At 39.0% G+C, this 18,186-nt stretch overlaps 1 protein-coding gene across 1 annotated transcript in view; it reads right to left on the bottom strand.

Moving 5' to 3' along the window:
• Nucleotides 1–9,546: 9,546 nt before the first annotated feature.
• ICE2 (interactor of little elongation complex ELL subunit 2) overlaps nt 9,547–18,186 on the bottom strand; it is a 61,343-nt gene continuing 52,703 nt past the window's right edge. Inside the window, exons 15-16 of the mRNA XM_084873197.1 lie at nt 16,559–16,817; nt 9,547–12,837 (exon numbers count right to left, since the gene is read on the bottom strand). Coding sequence (XP_084729323.1) covers nt 12,715–12,837; nt 16,559–16,817 — 382 coding nt within the window. The 3' untranslated portion in view covers nt 9,547–12,714. The remainder of the gene's footprint in view (nt 12,838–16,558; nt 16,818–18,186) is intronic.

Below are 18,186 nucleotides of genomic sequence, written 5' to 3'. Positions count from 1 at the left end.
GTTTTTGATCACCCGTGTTCCTGAAAAAGCTGCCAGTGTCTGACCATAAAAATCAAGGAATTCCGAAGACAACTTCATTTGATTTAGCAAACATTGAGCACCCACTATTTGCTAGGCCCTAAGGCAGGACGGTATAGCAGAAGCAAACTAGCAAGAAACCAGGTAACTCCAACCTTATAGTCTAGTGGAGATAAGTAAGTAATCAATTTGATAAATACATCAGAAATGAAATCAAAGGGCTAGAGGAGCCCAACGGATGAACGGCAAATCTGTCAGGAGCAGTTCCCCAGCCAGCGAAAGGAAGTCACACATTCCATCTGGCCAGGGCAGTCAGTTACTCACAGATGTGTAAGTCATTGTGTAAGCATAAAAGAGGAAATGGCACATATACCAGTGTATTCAATATCCAAAGGGAGTGTCACTGCAGAGAGGTGAGGCTGTTAATTTTTAAAAGAACATTCCAGTATAAAAACAGACTGAGAGGATAAGCCTCTAGAGAAGGCATGTATTTACTTAATGCCACTATCGTTGGAGTATTTTTGGAACTTCTCTACTAAAGTATTACCCTAGAGCAGAGGTTGGCAAACTCATTAGTCAACAGAGCCAAATATCAAAAGTACAATAATTGAAATTTCTTTTGAGAGCCAAATTTTTTAAACTTAAACTTCTTCTAACACTACTTCTTCAAAATAGACTCGCCCAGGCCATGGTATTTTGTGGAAGAGCCACACTCAAGGGGCCAAAGAGCTGCATGTGGCTACCGAGCCACAGTTTGCTGACCACGACCCTAGAGACTAAGCCAAATTCTGGTCACTTGAGAGGAGTTTGGGGGAATCTTTAAAGGTCATTCTTGAGCTGGGGCTCATGACTAAGAGGGCAAAGGACAATAGGAGGGAAGGATATTGCTCACTGGGGTTAAAAATACATGAAGCCATGACCAGACTCTTATATGATTACATTGCTCCATGGACTCAGCAGTATCTAATCTCTAGTTTTAAGAAAATGTGATCTTTCTGATATGAGGCCTGAAGTAGCTATCCATCAGTCCAATAAAAATCCCAGAGTTCCTGAGATACCAAATATTCAAAATCACGTAATAACTATTTAAAAGTATTTGCTGTTTGGTTTTGTGTGTGACAATATCCAAAAATAGAGTGGGCTGAAATGGAATCTTTAGTAATAACATACCTCTGGGTGAGGTACTTACACACCAAAAAGAGCCTCAAAGCCAACATTCCCATGGCCCAGCTGGTTGAAGTTTCCAATGAATGACATCAGTCTCCTGTAGATCACCATCACGATGGATTCAGTTACCACCATCAGCCCCTCCCTTTTCCAGAGCCAGTGGCATTCCCCTTGTGGGCAGTCTAGAGAGCTGGAACAAACTTAGGCACAGCCCCAGACAGCTGCAGAGGAAAGGACCTCAGAGTTAGTGGATGCAAAGTCAGTCAAAGACCCTGCCAGCCAGTCCCTTTCCTGGATCTGCAGTGTTACTCTTCCTTCAAAATCTGAAATCATTCTCAGAGTTACTAACTACCATAGCTTCTATTAGTCTTTTCACAAATGTGTCTGCTAATACATTATGCACTTAATAACATGACCTGCCTTGTATTGTTAAAAAGAATACATGAAGTGCTCAGACCTATGACACCAAACTGAAGAGCAATGGCTGATACCTACAGGCTGGAGGGGCTGGCAGTGCTGGTCTCAGATTACTACGTAGTCTCAACCAAGAAAATGTTATCTTTCCAGGCTGTAGTACTCATTTGAAACATTAACATATACATCACATGAATATCCAAGCACCATTCTTGGGAGGAGCTCATGGCTTGGCTTACTTTGACCCTCAAGCTCCTCAGTGGAGGGGAACTTGGGTTTCAGTTGGGGCATCTGGGCTCAGCTGGTAGGCTCACTTCCTTTTTTACAGTTTTAAAAGGTTAAGAGAGTGACCAAGTAGGTAAAAGTAACATTTATAGTAACCTTTTTTAAAGATTGTTTTTTAGAGCCCTGACAGGTATAGCTCAGTGGTTGAGTGTTGACCCAGGAACCAAGAGGTCACCGGTTCCATTCCCAATTAGGGCATATGCTCAGGTTGCTGGCTTGATCCCCAGTGGGGGGCGTGCAGGAGGCAGCCAATCAATGATTTTCTCTCATCATTGATGTTTCTATCTCTCCCTTCCTCTCTGAATTCAATAAAAATATATTTTAAAAAATTGATTTTAGAAAGAGGAAGGGAAATGGAGGGAGGGAGGAAAAGAGGGAAGGAGATAGAAACATCGATTTCCTGTTCCATTTATTATATATATGCATCCATTGGTTTATTCTTGTATTTGTCCTGACAACCAACATTGATCATACCCACAATCTTGGGGAATCAGAAGATGCTCAAACCAATAGAGCTACCTAACCAGGGCTAAAGAGGGTGAAGGAATTGTGAAATCACAGGGCATTAGACTTGATTGTCTCTGTATTGTGTGTATGTTGGGGGCTAATAAAGTGGTAGGGTCAGTCCCTAATTCAGTTTGGCTTTTTATTTTGTTATTTTTAAAATATATACTTTTTTTATTTCAGAGAGGAAGGGAGGAGAGAGAGATAGAAACATCAATGATGAGAGAGAATTATTGATCGGCTGCTTCCTACACACCCCACACTGGGGATTGAGCCTGCAACCCCGGCATGTGCCCAAGATCTGAATTGAACCCTGGACCTTCCAGTTGGAAGGACAATGCTCTATCTACTGAGCCAAGTCAGCTAGGACTGTTTGGCTATTTTTTTCTTTTTTTTTTTTTTAGACTTTCTTAGGATACCAACCTTCCCCCATCCTGAGATTTAGAGTCCACTTCCAAATTATATAAATGGAGTTCAATCTCCCAGAGTATTATTTTTGCAAAGATAACCTTACCCTCTAGCTTTGGGCTGTAGATGGAAAGGCATCTAACCCAACTGGTCTGAGAGACTGCAGTACTTATCACCCTACATCTGATGCCCAACTCCAGTACATTTAAGATCTCATTTTTCTTGGCCACATTCTCACCAACATGGCAGGTATATTTGATAATGAAGAAACAAAGATGACAGATTGCCAAGTAAGATTAATCTCTGAGGCTTTTGTTTAGATTTAAAAAATAGCGTCTCCTGATCTTCCTGCCGTCAGACTTCCCTAGCTTCTCTTGTGCCTCCAAACCTATCTTACATATTATAGCCATGCTTCCCATTGTGGAAGTTTAACCATGCTGCCTGCCTCTATTGCCACCCCGTTAAAAGCCTTCTGATTACTCCCTGTCTCAAGACAACACCTGCAGTCTCTATAAGGCACCCAGGGCTTCATACTGAGTTCTCCCCAGAATGCTTCTAGCAGTTCCTTTTGGTCCCTTCACCAAGGGCACCTGGCCAGGTCTGAGCCACCCTGGAAGACCTGCTATTCCAACATGCTATGCGTGTCTGTACCTCTGCAACGTTGATCATACCTTTGTCTCTCAGCTTGAAATTTCCCTTCCAGTCTGTCAAACTCCTTTCCAGTTTTAGCTCAAATGACATGGCTCATTGATTTAATTTGACAACACTTCACACTTAAACAGTGGGCTAGTGGCAGGTTAAGAAGAACTTTTATACCTATTATATATTGAAGGCCACTGGAGCTTGTAGGATATGCTGGGAAGGCATAAATATCTGGATTTTATAGATGAAAAGACTTGGCTCAAAGAGAGGAGAGGTATTGCCTGAGCAAATGATGGAGTGGAGACTCTAATGAGGTGCTCACCTCCAAACCCCACTCCAGATGCCTCATCCAACAAATTCCAGCTCTGGGCCGGCTCCTTCTAAGGCCCGACCTCTCATACTTTTCTTCAAGTTGCAGCTGACAGTCTTAAGAACTTCTCCAACTGCTGGATATGAATTAACTCCAGTGTGGCCTCCTGGGAGGCAAAAGACCTGGCTCACAGCAAACTCAGCACTTCCTTGTATGCAAAATGACATTTTGGCCTTAGGCTCTCACTAAGTTACACAGTCCTTCCTCCTTAAGAGTAGAAGTTTTCAGGCACTAGAGTGTAGCATTAAAAAAAAGCCAAACTGAATTAGGGACTGACCTACCACTTTATTAGCCTCCCAACATGCACACATACACAGAGACATTCAAGCCTAATGCACTGCGATTTCACCCCCTTTCTGAACTCAAAGAGGTCATTGTGCAATTCCATGAGACTGCATGTTGGGATAGGACAGAGGCTATTTCCAGCTGCCCAGTGTGGCACTTGGGAAACTCAAATTTGCATCACTTTTGGTGGGGCAGAGGGCAGACATTATACTTGCAAAATGTGTTCAATCCTTCATTTTTCACATTCGCCTATTGTTGGGGCCCATAACCAAATAGATAAAAATAAAACACAAGCTCCATAAAATGCATACTATTTCTTAGTTGTATAGATATGTTAACTTTCTCATCCAATTAAACAGAGATTGTAATCACTTGATTTTTTTTTTTCTTTTGGACTCATTTCTCATTTTCAGTTGAAAACTTTAGGTGCAAATTTAAATACTGCCTCAGGGAGGATTATGCCATCAGTAAGACTGCTCCTGGACACAATATCCTCATTTATTTGGAGTCCAGTGTAACAGCTAAATCCAGAAAACCTCACAGTGGAGGAGCCTAAGTTGGGTAGAGGTGTGTTGAAAGCCCAGCTTGCTAAGCTGTGGAAGGCCTGGGTTGACTTGGCCTTGGAGGACATCAGCTGTAGAGATTTGTGAAACAACAGGCAGCTTTTCAGCATGCCAGTGATTTGACACCCGTCTCTCCCTTTGATAAGGAGTTTGTTTTGCTTTGCTTTGTTTCTGGTCCAAGTAGACTCACAGACTTGTCCGGACAAAGTGTTGGCTGCCAGGTAGAATGTGTTTAAGTGGTTTTGAAATATGGTATCTTCCAAATGGGTAAGCCTAACCTGAATTTGTATTTTTTTTTGTTTTGTTTTGTTACTCTTAAATGAGATAGTGTTGTAAAATGTATACAAAATGTAGAGCTTTATTCTTTTTAGGGGTGACTGGTGTTGCCTTTAAGAAACACAAGTTTTAAATACTTATTTTCTTGTGCGGGGCGCATAGGTGCCCGCAGACCTGCCCTGGTGGGCGGGGAGATCTGAGACTGCGGTGGAGACAACCTCGCTATCTGCTGGCCTATGGGGAGCTCTGGGTATCTGCTCGAGTTAGCACGCAATGAAAGAACATCTGGAGGCTGCCTGACTCTGGGACTGGTTTGGGGGTAAACAGAGAGTCTGTATAAAGACACAACCATTGCCCATGAGAAGATTACCATCTGTTTGGGGATGTATACAAAATCCCCAAAGAAAAATAGGATAACATCTGAGATTTAGAATTTGTGGTATTATAATTAGGAATTTAGAGAAAGGCTGTGATTTGAATAAGTTTTGTGTCCTAGACCCCCAAAACAGGAATCCCTGATTTTCTCATTTCAACACTTTTGTGTTTATGCCTGATTAATTTTTGAACCCAAGAGTCTTTCCCCTCCCGCTCCCACCCCCCACCCTGCCCCAATTTTTATCTGTCCTCTGTGACCTCCAGTAGTACTTGATACTGTGAATTATACCCTTCTTACAGTGTTTAGTCTGAAACAATCTCAAACATATAAAAATTACAGGAATAGTACACATAGCTCCTGTGTCATCCTTTCAAGACTCCCTGTTAACATATCTCTGTCTGAGTCCTCCAATTTCAGAGTAAGTTGCAGACACCATTACTAATTTATACCTCAGTGTTTAAGTATAGGGCAGTCTGACATAACCACACCGATATCAGGAAATTCATATCCATATTAGCACATAATCCACTCCATTCAAATTTTCAATTGTTCCAATAATGTCCTTTATTGGACTAGGATTCAAACTAGCAGCCTGGGTCCATTCGGTTAATCTTTATGTGACACATTTCATCTCTTATGACCCTGATATATAAAGATATTTTGATTTTTAGAGAGGGGGAGAGAAACATTGATGTGAGTGAAACACAGATCAGCTGCCCAAACTGGAATTGAATAGGTAAACTTTTGGCGCACAGGATGCCCAACTAAGCCACATCTGTCAGGGCAACCCTGCTATTTTGAAGATTGCTTACCGATTATTTGAGAGATTAATGCCTCAATTTCCCTAGTGTTTCCTCATGGCTTATGCATATTTGGCAGTAATACATCACAAAAGTGATGTTGTGCTCTTCCTGGACATAGATTTCCCATTATTCTCAATATATTTATTTGCTCAATTAATTGGGTATGTAACCAAACTCCCAGCTCTTTGGCCCTAACAGAGGGGCAGAGGCTCCCAACTTTCCTATCTATAATATTTCTCTCTCCTATGTTCCGGACTGCATTTTCAGTCTATCACCTTTATTGTACTGCTATTTGGTTGAACACATAACTGTTGTCTTTTCACCTCATCCATACTCTTCCTCTAATATTTTAAGTCTTTGAAACCTCTCACTTCATAATTTCACATAGTTTCATGTGCCAGGACCTTCAATTCACCTTTGTATTCCCAACACCTATTGTCTGTTACTCAGTTGTGACTCAACTTTATTTGAGGTAGACATTCATTCATTTTGGTGACAGGGCTAACTCTAATGGCTAACTTTTTTTTTTTTCTTTCTAATGGCTAACTTTTAAATGACTTTCCAATTTACATCTTTACCATCTGCCTGCTATTTATATAGTTAACACATCCTTTTCATAAGTCTTCTTCCTTTCTAAATAATCCTTTAATATTTAAATTTCCTAAAATTGATATCATCTTGCTCAAAAAGTTTCAATGTCCCCTGATTACTTTTAAAATCTGGAATATAGTTAATACCTTCCACTATCAAGCTCTAACTTACCTCTCCATCTCCCATTTATTATCCTTTACTCCCATGCTTATTACATGAATATACTTGCTATTTCCTAAACCTGCACTTTTCATATGATTTCCCCTCATGCTCTAATGCTCTGCTTCCTTTTTGCCCATATTAATACTTTACTTGTTTTCAAACATATAGCTCAAAGGCCATTTTTACCATGAGTTTCCCTTATGCGCAAATATCCCATTTTCTTACTCCTATGCACTATTGTGCCATTTGACTATATTGCCTTATATTATAGCTGTGTGTGTGTGTCTCTGTGTGTGTATCTGTCCCTAACTAGATTAGGAAATATTCTTAAGTCAGAAATCAATCTTATTTATCTATAAATCCCAAGAGACTGGTATAAGTATTAGACCTTACTGATGCTCAAAAATGCATTATTAGTTCTGGAGAGGACAGGCACAGTTTTGATAGGTGGTAATAAATCCAACCAGATGTAGCTTTATGTGCCAAGGCATGCATGCAGGGACAAGAGCGGCTAATTCGTGTGATGGCAAAGTCTGGCTGGAGCAGACGTGCATTAATGTGACGCTTGGAAGAGACCCAAAATCCACATCATCGGTGTGGCACTGCCTTAATGCAGTGGGCCTCAGGATTAAGATGCACATACTCTCCTGTCCTGTACACATACTCTCCCTGTGCTATATATAGTTTTTGGTAAGTAAAACCCAGATAGGAAGCATAGAAAATATTTTTCCCCTTCAAGAAATGCATTTTCTCAAGAAAAGGGAAGGAGGAATTCAACCCACTAGCCACAGAATCTGTTTCTTGACTTTCAAAGCAGCATTTAATTTACACTGTTCCCCTCTCCCCACCCATTCCTCAGATCAGTGGCCGGCAAACTCATTAGTCAACAGAGCCAAATAGCAACAGTACAACTATTGGAATTTCTTTTGAGAGCCAAATTTTTTAAACTTAAACTTCTTCTAATGCCACTTCTTCAAAATAGACTTGCCCTGGCCGCGGTATTTTGTGGAAGAGCCACACTCAAGGGACCAAAGAGCTGCATATGGCTCGCGAGCCACAATTTGCAGACCACTGCCTTAGATAATTAACCATATTATATCATGTGTGTACAGCTATAAAAAACAACCCTTTTGTAGCCCCTGGCTTGATTATTAATAGTAGCTCATATATTGAAAGAAAACACACATGCCAAGGTGAACTTTTGAGGGAGCATTCCTATTTGATGAGGCAATCTAGAGACTCATCCTAGAAATATGCACCTGGGTCTCAACTTTTTCAGTAAACTTTGCTCAGCAGATCAGACCCAAACCCCAGACAGAGGTCTGTGAACCTGCCCTTACATACTGTGATAAGAAGTTTGGATGTTAGCCAAAGGAACATGGCAAGACTGTAAGGTTCAATTAAATGTATCCCCTTTATTTCAAAATCTCAATGATAAACTCAACAAATCTTGATATAAATATTCTAAAGCTTGATTAAAAAGTACCATATACTATAACACACATTATGCCTCTTAGTATCTTTATCTGTATGTCCATCAGAAACTTCAGATTTAGCATGTTGATAATAAAATATTAGAAAGGAAAGGTGTTATTCCCCCTCTACGCTAAACTCTTATTACCTCTAAAATATTTGAAGTGTCCAAACCCGGAATCTAACTGGAACTGGAAATGAACCAACAGGTCAATTCCCTCTGCATCTGCAAAAGAAAATCCAAATAGTGAAATTATTTCCAAATTTTGCTGACAAATTAGCAATGAAGACTTTCATTGTTTCCACCTCACTTTGCATTTATTTCCTAAGGTTTATCAATCTGACTTCCACACTTGCCATTTTAATAAACTTCTTTTACTGAAGTTTGTGATTTTCCTTGGGGCTCCATCATGGTTTTTTCTTTATTCCATTAATTTCCATGTCATTTTATTATTTTTTTCTGATTTCAAATAACAAAGGCACACTGATTCCCAAATCTGTATTGGTGTGATCAGTCTTGAATTCAAAATTTAAATGATCAACTATGTTTGACACTACCTCTAGCTCAGATTTAACATGCTGATAATAAGATATTTTGTGTTGTCCTTTCTCTTCTTTCCACCCTAAACCTAGTTCTTCTAGATTAGGGGTGTCGAACTCAATCAGAGAAGGGGCCAAAATCTAAAATCCAGCCTAAATCGCGGGCCGAATGGTTTACTGAACAGTCATAAACTGACAATGTCATAAACTGACAGCGGAGTGCAGTGATGACAGCGCGGTGCGGGCCACATTGCAAGGCCTGGCGGGCTGGATTTGGCCCGCGGGCCTTGTGTTTGACACATGTGTTCTAGATCCTTAAAATGTTCATAACATTTGTGGCAGCTTAACTACATGCTCACAAATTCTTTTTATATTCCTTCCTTCAAGAGGTGAAACTAAGTTATTTCTAACATGGAGAATGTGGCAGAAGTCAGTGCTTTACTTCCAAGACTCAGATATAAGATATTTTGGCTTCCTCCTTGCTCACTCTGGGGTAAGCCAGCTGCTATGCCAAGACATTCAAGCAGACCTATGGAGAGGTGCATGTAGTGAAGAGAGGCTTCCTGGCAATACCCAGTGAGAGACTGACATCCCATCCCCACCAACAGTGAGCCTTCTTGGAAACAGATGCTCCAGCCCCAGACAACCCTTCAAGTGACTACAGCCTCAGCCAACGACTTGACTGGAACTGTATTAGAGACAGTGAGCCACAGGCACCCAGCTGAGTGGCATCCAGACTCCTGACACACACAAGCTCCGGGATAATACATGTTTGTTATTTTAACCAGTCACATTTTGGGGTGATTTATTATGTAGCAAAACACAGCAAATATAATATTCAAACCCGAAACCCAAGGAATAGAAACGGTGAAAGACAATGAACATTTATTTTTATTGAATTTCTTCCCATTCTCTACTTTCTCAGTGCATAAAACCATCACATACCCAGCACTCCAAATGAGAAATATGAGGCCAAACTTAATTCTCCCTATCAACCATATCATTGAGTTATCATTTTTCTATTATCACTTAAGTCCATCCCCATATTTACAGCTTTAACTTGGGGCCTTTACCATTTTTTAATTACAGCAGTTTTCCAGTTTTTCTTTCTTCCTACAGTCTTTCCCAGCTCCATTCCATTCCTTAGACTAATGGCAACAAGAGGTTTCCCAAGCACATATCTCATCATGTTATTTGTTTTTAAGTTTTATTGATTTTTAAAGAGAGGAGAAACACTGATTTATTGTTTCACTTATTCGTGCATTCGTTGGTTGATTTTTATAAGTATCCAGATGGGGACTGAATCCAAAACCTTGGCATATTGGGACAATGCTCTAATCAACTGAGCTACCCAGCCAGGGCCCAACTCCTACTCATTTTTAAAAGACTCAGCTCAACCTTTATCTAAAAAAATCTGCCTTAATTATCAGGTCTAGGTTAGACAACTTTCTCATATTACTTAACCAGAGCACTTACTTACAAAAATCAGTATCACATCCTTCATTGGAATGTGAGCTTCTGGGGAAAAGAATCTATCCCTGACATCTACACATTCATTTATTCCTACAGCCAACCTATATTTACTAAATAACTACAGGACAGACACTTATGTTACATAGTGGTGAACAAAACAAATACACCCTGTCCTGGCAGAGCATGGAGTCTATTGAAGAAGACAGTAAGTCAAATGAACAAATAAATACTGTGGTATATGTATACTAGGGGTGTCGAACTCAATCAGAGAAGGGGCCAAAATCTAAAATCCAGCCTAAATCGCGGGCCGAATGGTTTACTGAACAGTCATAAACTGACAATGTCATAAACTGACAGCGGAGTGCAGTGATGACAGCGCGGTGTGGGCCACATTGCAAGGCCTGGCAGGCTGGATTTGGCCCGCGGGCCTTGTGTTTGACACATGTGATGTATACAGACACACTATGAGAGTGGGGCCTACTTTAGATCAAATTTTACTGAATTAAATATTTTCCAAGAGGTATGTATAAACAATTCCTTCACCATGGACTATAAGTGGGCTAGGCCCATGACATTCTTGCTATCTAACACTGAGTGTTTTGTTCTTTGAAAAAAATTTTTTGCTCATACTGTCAATGTCATTTTGTTACTTACACATTCTCAGCACTAATAATCATGAATAAGAACACAGGACATGATCAAATGTATGTTTTATAAAAGGCTTAATTAAGCACAAGTAGAAAACTAAGACTAGCTTTACATACATTATCACAGTTACTTAAATGTATGGCTAAGATAATTTCAAAATAATCACTTGCAAGATCATTTTACTAAGTAAAAAGTAAAAAAAAAAAATGAAAGCCAAGACTTTCTGGTATTTAGAAGTCTGAAGAAATCACTGTCTGGTTTTTGTTTGTTTGTTTGTTTTTGTTTTTGTTTTTAAAGAGAAAGTTCCAAGGAAATCCCTGACTTTTCCTAAGTTAACTGCCAAATGAGTCACAACTAAGCTATTTCTGGGACATGGGAGTCTGTGACAAAGCTAAAAAACAAACAAACAAGAAAAAAATGTCCATTAAAAAAGAGGATCAATGTTTTAAAAAGGAAATGGGAGGAAGAGAAAATCATATGTTAAAATACATAAAACAATTTTATAGATACTCATTAAATAAAAATATTTTATTAAAAAAATTTTATAACTGACCAAAAGTCTAAACTAAACAAAATAAAACTTGCTAGTTGGAGATGAAAATGCTCAATTCTTATCACAGTTGGGAAGATTTCTAGGAATCCAGAAATTTCTAGGTTTTTTATATTATTGTAAATTTCTAATATTAATATAAAACACATAAAAATTACAAAAACAAAGCTCATGTTGCCTTGGATTACAAAACCTGTTTTACAAATGATGCATATATCTCTAAAAACTTTAGTGAACATTAAAGCACAAGAATACAAAAATTAAATAAGTCCATCCCTTCTTAAGACCAAATTAGCTACATTAATATCAGCTGATCATGTCTTTTTCCAAATTCATTGATATGGTTATAGAAAATTTAAATTAATCAGTATAGATAAGGGAAAAATAGCTTATGTTTTACCACACATTAGCCTTATCAGTTGACATAATGAGATGTTTCTGGAAAACATGCTCATCTCTTTATTTTTAGTATATTTCAACACTCAGCTGGGATTTGTGCCAAGAGATAGAGGTATTGGTCATCAAACCTGTAACACAATAAAAGTTTTTTAACAAACTGATGGTTTTCCCAACAAAAATTGTTAACTTTTCAGAGGCAGGGAACTTTTTATTTTAAAATTTGGCTTCTGCAATGGAATTTTGCTAAGTTTTCAAAAGTATTCTCTTTATTAACCTGCAATAATCATCATTTCAAAATTGTATATAAGAACTGTCACGATTGGTCAGAACCAAGGTTTCATGTGGCTCAAAATTATCTCTGACAGTGGCAAGACTTAACCTTTTGAGCCACTCTCAGCAGGCTGGTGATATAGCTTAATTAATATAACACACAATGATAAGTATTGCTCTTGGGAAAAAAGCAAATTATTTTCCTATTTACAAGTTTTGAAAAAGGTCTATTACAAAAATAATTTTCTATATATTTCCCTGCCATGGTAATGTCAAAACATATCTAGGTTCTATTTAAACATCAAACGTTAAGAGTATAGCATTACATTTTAGTTAAAACATTTCCAAACAGCCAACATATTTTTTTCAAGAACTCTCAAGGACACTAAAAGAAAAATATTCTTCTTGTCTACTGATCTTTTAGGCGTGTGTCCCCTCAAACTTTTCTAAGTTGAACTGTTATAACTGTTTCTTCTTCATTTTCCATGGCAGAGTCCTTATGTTATTTTTCTTTTATTTGGAGCCACTCCTTCATTTTCAACTTGCTGAGCAGGCAGGCTTTTGGTTTCCGTGGAAACTGGATTCCTGCGGCTGTGTGTAGGCATTCTTGTTCCACTAATCTAAGAGATGAAGCAAGGAACAGAAAATAGTTTAACATGTTTACAACATATTTATATACTAGTACAGTCTACTCTGTATTATTACCACATGTATTACTTTCTTTGTGAGTGGTCCTTTATATATATTTTTAACCCCTAACCAACTGGCTGCTTCTAAATAAGCTTTAATTTCACAAAGTTTTAAAGTACTAAAATTTCAAGATCAGAGTAGATGAAGAGAAGTGGAGGGGAAACCACTTTCTGTGTTAAATTTTGGAGAGGTTGAAATGTTAAATTAGAAAATGAGGGAATTACAGGCCTTTTTAGCAACACGTCTTCCATAACAAAGCTGAAGGGCAGGCGAGAGAAATGAAAACTATGAAGGGAGGGGAAGGAAATACAAGAAGGTTAGAGCTGGTAAAGGGGGAGAAATTCCAAAATGGACAGAGACTACAGAGGACGGAAAAAGAGAAAGAAGGGAAGGGGGAAGAAACTTTTTACGTACTAGCTCTGCCTTAATGTCTACTCTTCAGTGCAAGTTACTACTCATCCTCACTTTCTAGCTATAATTCATTGTTTAGGAAAGAGAGAGATATATTCTTAAGACACAATTCCTTGCTAAATTATAGTCATTTTGAAGATGAGATCTGGAAATGCTCTCATCCCCTTGGCCACTGAGAGAGCATAAAGTTTTAAAATAGGTAAACAGAGTGCCATGCCTCACAGAGAAGGACCAAAGCTGCACAACCTGAGACCTTTCCCCCAGAAACTGTCCATACCTGCTTCTACTTTTCTTTTTTAAAATACGTTTTTATTGATTTTCAGAGAGATAGGAAGAGAGAGGGATAGATAGAAACATCAATGAGAGAGAAACATCATCGACTGGCTTTCTTCTGCAGGCCATGTGCCCTGCAGGACATGTGCCCTGACCAGGAATCAAACCAAGGAACTCTGGGTTCCTGGGTTGATGCTCAACCACTGAACCACACTGGCCGGGCTCTGCCTCTATTTTCCCTAGCCACTTTGTACCCTTCACATCTTGTCCAGTGAAGTATAGACTTTGGAGTGATGGGTGATATTGGAACTCCCAACCCTCTCTTATTCCTAATCCAACAGACATATTATTAGCATTGTTCCAAAGTTCCTGGCTCACTAAGAATGAAGCAGACCCTAGCTTCTCTCACCTAGTATCTTATCCCCTTAGGGGCATTTTAGGTTTACAATTAGATGACTAGAAAAGACAAACTTGAGTTGGGATTTGAGCTGCCAGTCTGTTTGTTTGAATCTGATGAACTTCTGTAACATACTGATTAGAAAAGTGCTCTGGCTTTTAGATGATCTAGACTACTGCCCACTGCATATCCTATATAATAAAAGCCCAGCAGCTAAAATGCCATAACAACCAGAGACCAGAAAGACCATGGCCCCTGGCCCTGGCCGACCCCACCCCCTAGTGGGGACCCCCACCCCATTCCGGAGCTACCGTCAGGGCAGGTCAGCTGGCCCCCACCCGTGCACCAGGCATCTATCCTATATAATAAAAGGGTAATATGCAAATTGACCCTAATGTCAAATGACCAGAGTGACCTCTTGACCAGTCACTATGAGGCGCCCTAACCATCTCTGGGGCTCTTTTCCCAACTGGCAGGCTCCCATCGCCTGATGATGAACAGGGAACCAGGGATGCATGGCTGGAGATATAGGTGGCACCAGGCCATGGCCCCTGCCCTGCAGGTCACCACACACACACAGAGGGTGACCCGTGGCGGGTGCAGGGCTGGCGAGCAGGCGGGAACAGCCCACATCTCAGTCCCTTCACCTGGCTGTCAGGCTCCGATCACTCGATGGTGAATGGGGACTAAATGCATGAAGCAGCTTTTTTTCTTTTAACTTTATTTAATATATATTCTTATTGATTTCAGAAAGGAAAGGAGAGAGAAAGAAAGAATGATGAGAATCATTGGTTGGCAGCTTCCCGCATGTCCCACACTGGGGAGTGAGCCCACAACCCGGACATATGCCCTGACTGGTTATCGAATCATGACTTCCTGGTTCATAGTTTGACACTCAACCACTAAACCACACCAGCCAGGCTGCATGAACCATCCTAAAAAATACAAATGAACAAAGTTTTCTGTAGTATATATATTATTGAATTGTGTAACTTGATATTTATGTGGCCAAATCCTGGCAAGAATAAGCCACTCCACAGAGAATTCTTGAGAAAATGACATTAGACTTTCTAAATCAAAAGAAAATCATTATTCTAGAAATAACATAAACCCTTCTAAAATAGTTTACAGTTACTATTGTTAAGAAAATTGTCCTTCAGGTTATAAAAATCACTACTTATATTAAATGTAAGCTGGAAATAGCCAACCAAAACTTTAGATAAATGACTTAAAATGCTAAAAACTTACTTTCTCCATTCTTTCACTAGTAGAAACTAATTAACATTTATAGATCTTCTTGGACAAAGTTAACTAAGAATGTGTATGGAGTCCTCATTTCTAAAAAGATCTTCTCAAACAGTAACATTAAAAAAACTAAAAAACATATAAACACCCCACTCACTAACTTATGGAAAAAACTTCAGCATTTGCATTTCAGCTATTTTTCAAAGACTTGAGAAAATTTACTCAAAAAGAAAGAAAAATACAAGAATGGAAAACATCTACATGATAGACAAGTGATATATGTTCTGGGACACACATGTTAAAGAGATTACAGAACCCAGACAATGATGTGGACTCAAAGATTTTTGGCAGCAGGGAAGGAAATCACACTGGGTTTTTGTTTTCTGAACATTCATATTCATATTTGTAGGGGACAAAACTTTTACTAAAACTAAAGTCAAATTGGAATTTCTTCCATGATATAAAAAATGAGTGACATGGTAAAGAGTATTTCTAGCCATGGCTTTACAGAAGTTTCAGATAGAAAAAAAACCATTCAACTGGTATTTCTGGGAAGGATTCTATAAAGAGAGTAACATTAATTATAATTCAATAAATACTGAGTTATACAATACTTAGAAAAACACAAAGCCTTTAACATTTTATTTTATTTTATTTTATTTTATTTGCGGGGGGTGGGTGGTGGGGGGGAACGATGACATTTATTTCTCACAGTTCTAGAGGCAGAAAAGTATAAGATCAATGTGCCAGCAAATTCTGTCCTGGCTTGTAGATGGCTGTCTTCTTGTTGTATCCTCACATGGCAGGAAGTGTTTTATTGTACTTTTAATAAGGCACTTTGCATTCCCTAATTACTAAGACTTTTTTTTTTTATATGTTTCTATATCCTGCTTATCAATTTTAATTGCATCATCATAATTTTATTGTACTATGTATTCTTCTGTAAATTGTCTCAAATATTTAATGAAGTGAAGCAGTATCATAAACAAAACCACCAAAAACATAACTCTGTTTTTGATGGGAACACAGGGATTTAACCAGTGGATGCCTTACTCATGTTATCCTCCACAGCCCCCACCTGGGCAAGCTAGTATAATTTCCTTTAGTTGACTTATAAAGCTTACAAAAAAAGAGAAAGTTTCCTGACATAACTGAACTCAGTAGAGCATACAACTTTATCTATCCTTCCTATGCATGAAGTTTTTACAGTGGTATTATGATTAATATGGCCAATGTGGACATCAGGGTGAAACACTATGTAGTCAGTGAAATAGATTAATAATAAACAACCCAATGGAACATTTAGTTTTAAAAAAAGATCTTACCTTTTGTTGTGTTGTGGGACCCAGTGACTTAGGTGGAAAAGTACAAGGTATTCTTCCATGATGGATATGATACGGTAACAACAGATTGGGATCTAATGGAACCCAGGGAACTGAGAGACTGGAAGGTACAGCAGGAAGGCTGCAATGTGTTTTATGCAAATTGTATGCTGTCCTAGTAAGTTTTCCGTCAGAGGTCTTGTAGATCAGGAGTGAAGAATCTTCTGCTGCATGGGACAATAAGTAGGAACCCTCCTGCAAGCTAAATGCACACAATGAAATTCAACTCAGTGTGTCAATTTCAACAGCATTTTCTTAATCATGGTCTATGAGTAAATAAAAAAATATGGGAATGAAATACCACCTCTAAAAATACTTTTATGACCAAATAAGATTTGAAGAGTCTTTTAAACTATTTTCACATCTTTTAGGCAACTAATTTTAATTCTTATTCCAAAGTTCAGGATATAAAATTATTTTCATTTTACTGTCCTATCAGCCACTTTGTAAGTTTTCAATAATTTAATGGGAAACAAATAGTTTGCCTAATTCTCTAATCCATGGACAACACGTTTAAATAGAAAAACATTCATGAATGTCCATTTTTACAATTCTTATACAGGACATTTTAATTAATTCAACCAACATTGCACCTACTTTGTATCTAGTAATAGGTGAAGAGAGATACAGAAATGAACATGACACATTTACCACACTGAGCAGTTTAAAAGTAAGTAGCAGAAACAGTCAATATAACAATCGCAATACAATATGAGGTGCTACGAAAATAACAATAACAGTTGATATATTGAATGTTTACCATAAGTTAACTCTTATACTGCTTATATACATTTTATTATTAAATCCTCCACAACAAACCTTCAAGGCATTATATTATTAACCCTATCCTATCTAATAAAGAGGAAATATGCTAATTGACCCTCATGCCATCCGACCTGTTACATGCGCCTGCCTCCAGAGTCCCCGTTCCCCCAATCCCTTAGCCACCCAGGGCCACCTGAGGCTCAGGTAACCAGGGCTGGCCAAGGCTTGTGCTGCTGGCAGTAGCAGCAGCAGAAGTGTGATAGGGCATTGCCCTCCCCTGATCACCTGGTTGCCTCCAGCCCCTGAGGGCTTTCGTACTGTGAGAGGGGTCAGGCTGGGCTGAGGGGCCATCCCCTCTAGTGTATGAATTTTCATGCAACAGGCCTCTAGTCTACATATATAAAAGCCATATATGCATATTACTCCCTCGGGAGTTTGACCGGGAGTTAGATCTCTCACTATATTGTGTGCTGACGACCAGGGGCGGCGTGGAACAAAGGAAGGCCCTGGCCCGCAGTCAGGGAAGGGTGGCCTGGGCCAGCAGCCAAAAAGCCCTGATTGGCCCTGATCACCAGCCAGGCCTAGGAACCCTACCCATGAATGAATTTCATGCACTGGGCCTCTAGTACTAGACATAGATGGGAATTAAAGATGGTAAGAAATATCTCCAATGTTCTGAGTAGAACGCTTGGATAAAAATAAGACAGTCAAACTCCACAGGCCAGAACTTAGTCGTAATTCCCATTGTCATGATAATCAGACCTGTTAAATATCTATACTAATGAAAGAGTAATATGCTAATTAGA

The sequence above is a fragment of the Pipistrellus hanaki genome (assembly GCF_964339955.1).
Source record: "Pipistrellus hanaki genome assembly, chromosome: 1".
In the NCBI taxonomy this organism is placed as follows: Eukaryota; Metazoa; Chordata; class Mammalia; order Chiroptera; family Vespertilionidae; genus Pipistrellus; species Pipistrellus hanaki.
This window is presented reverse-complemented; position numbering and strand designations above follow the sequence as displayed.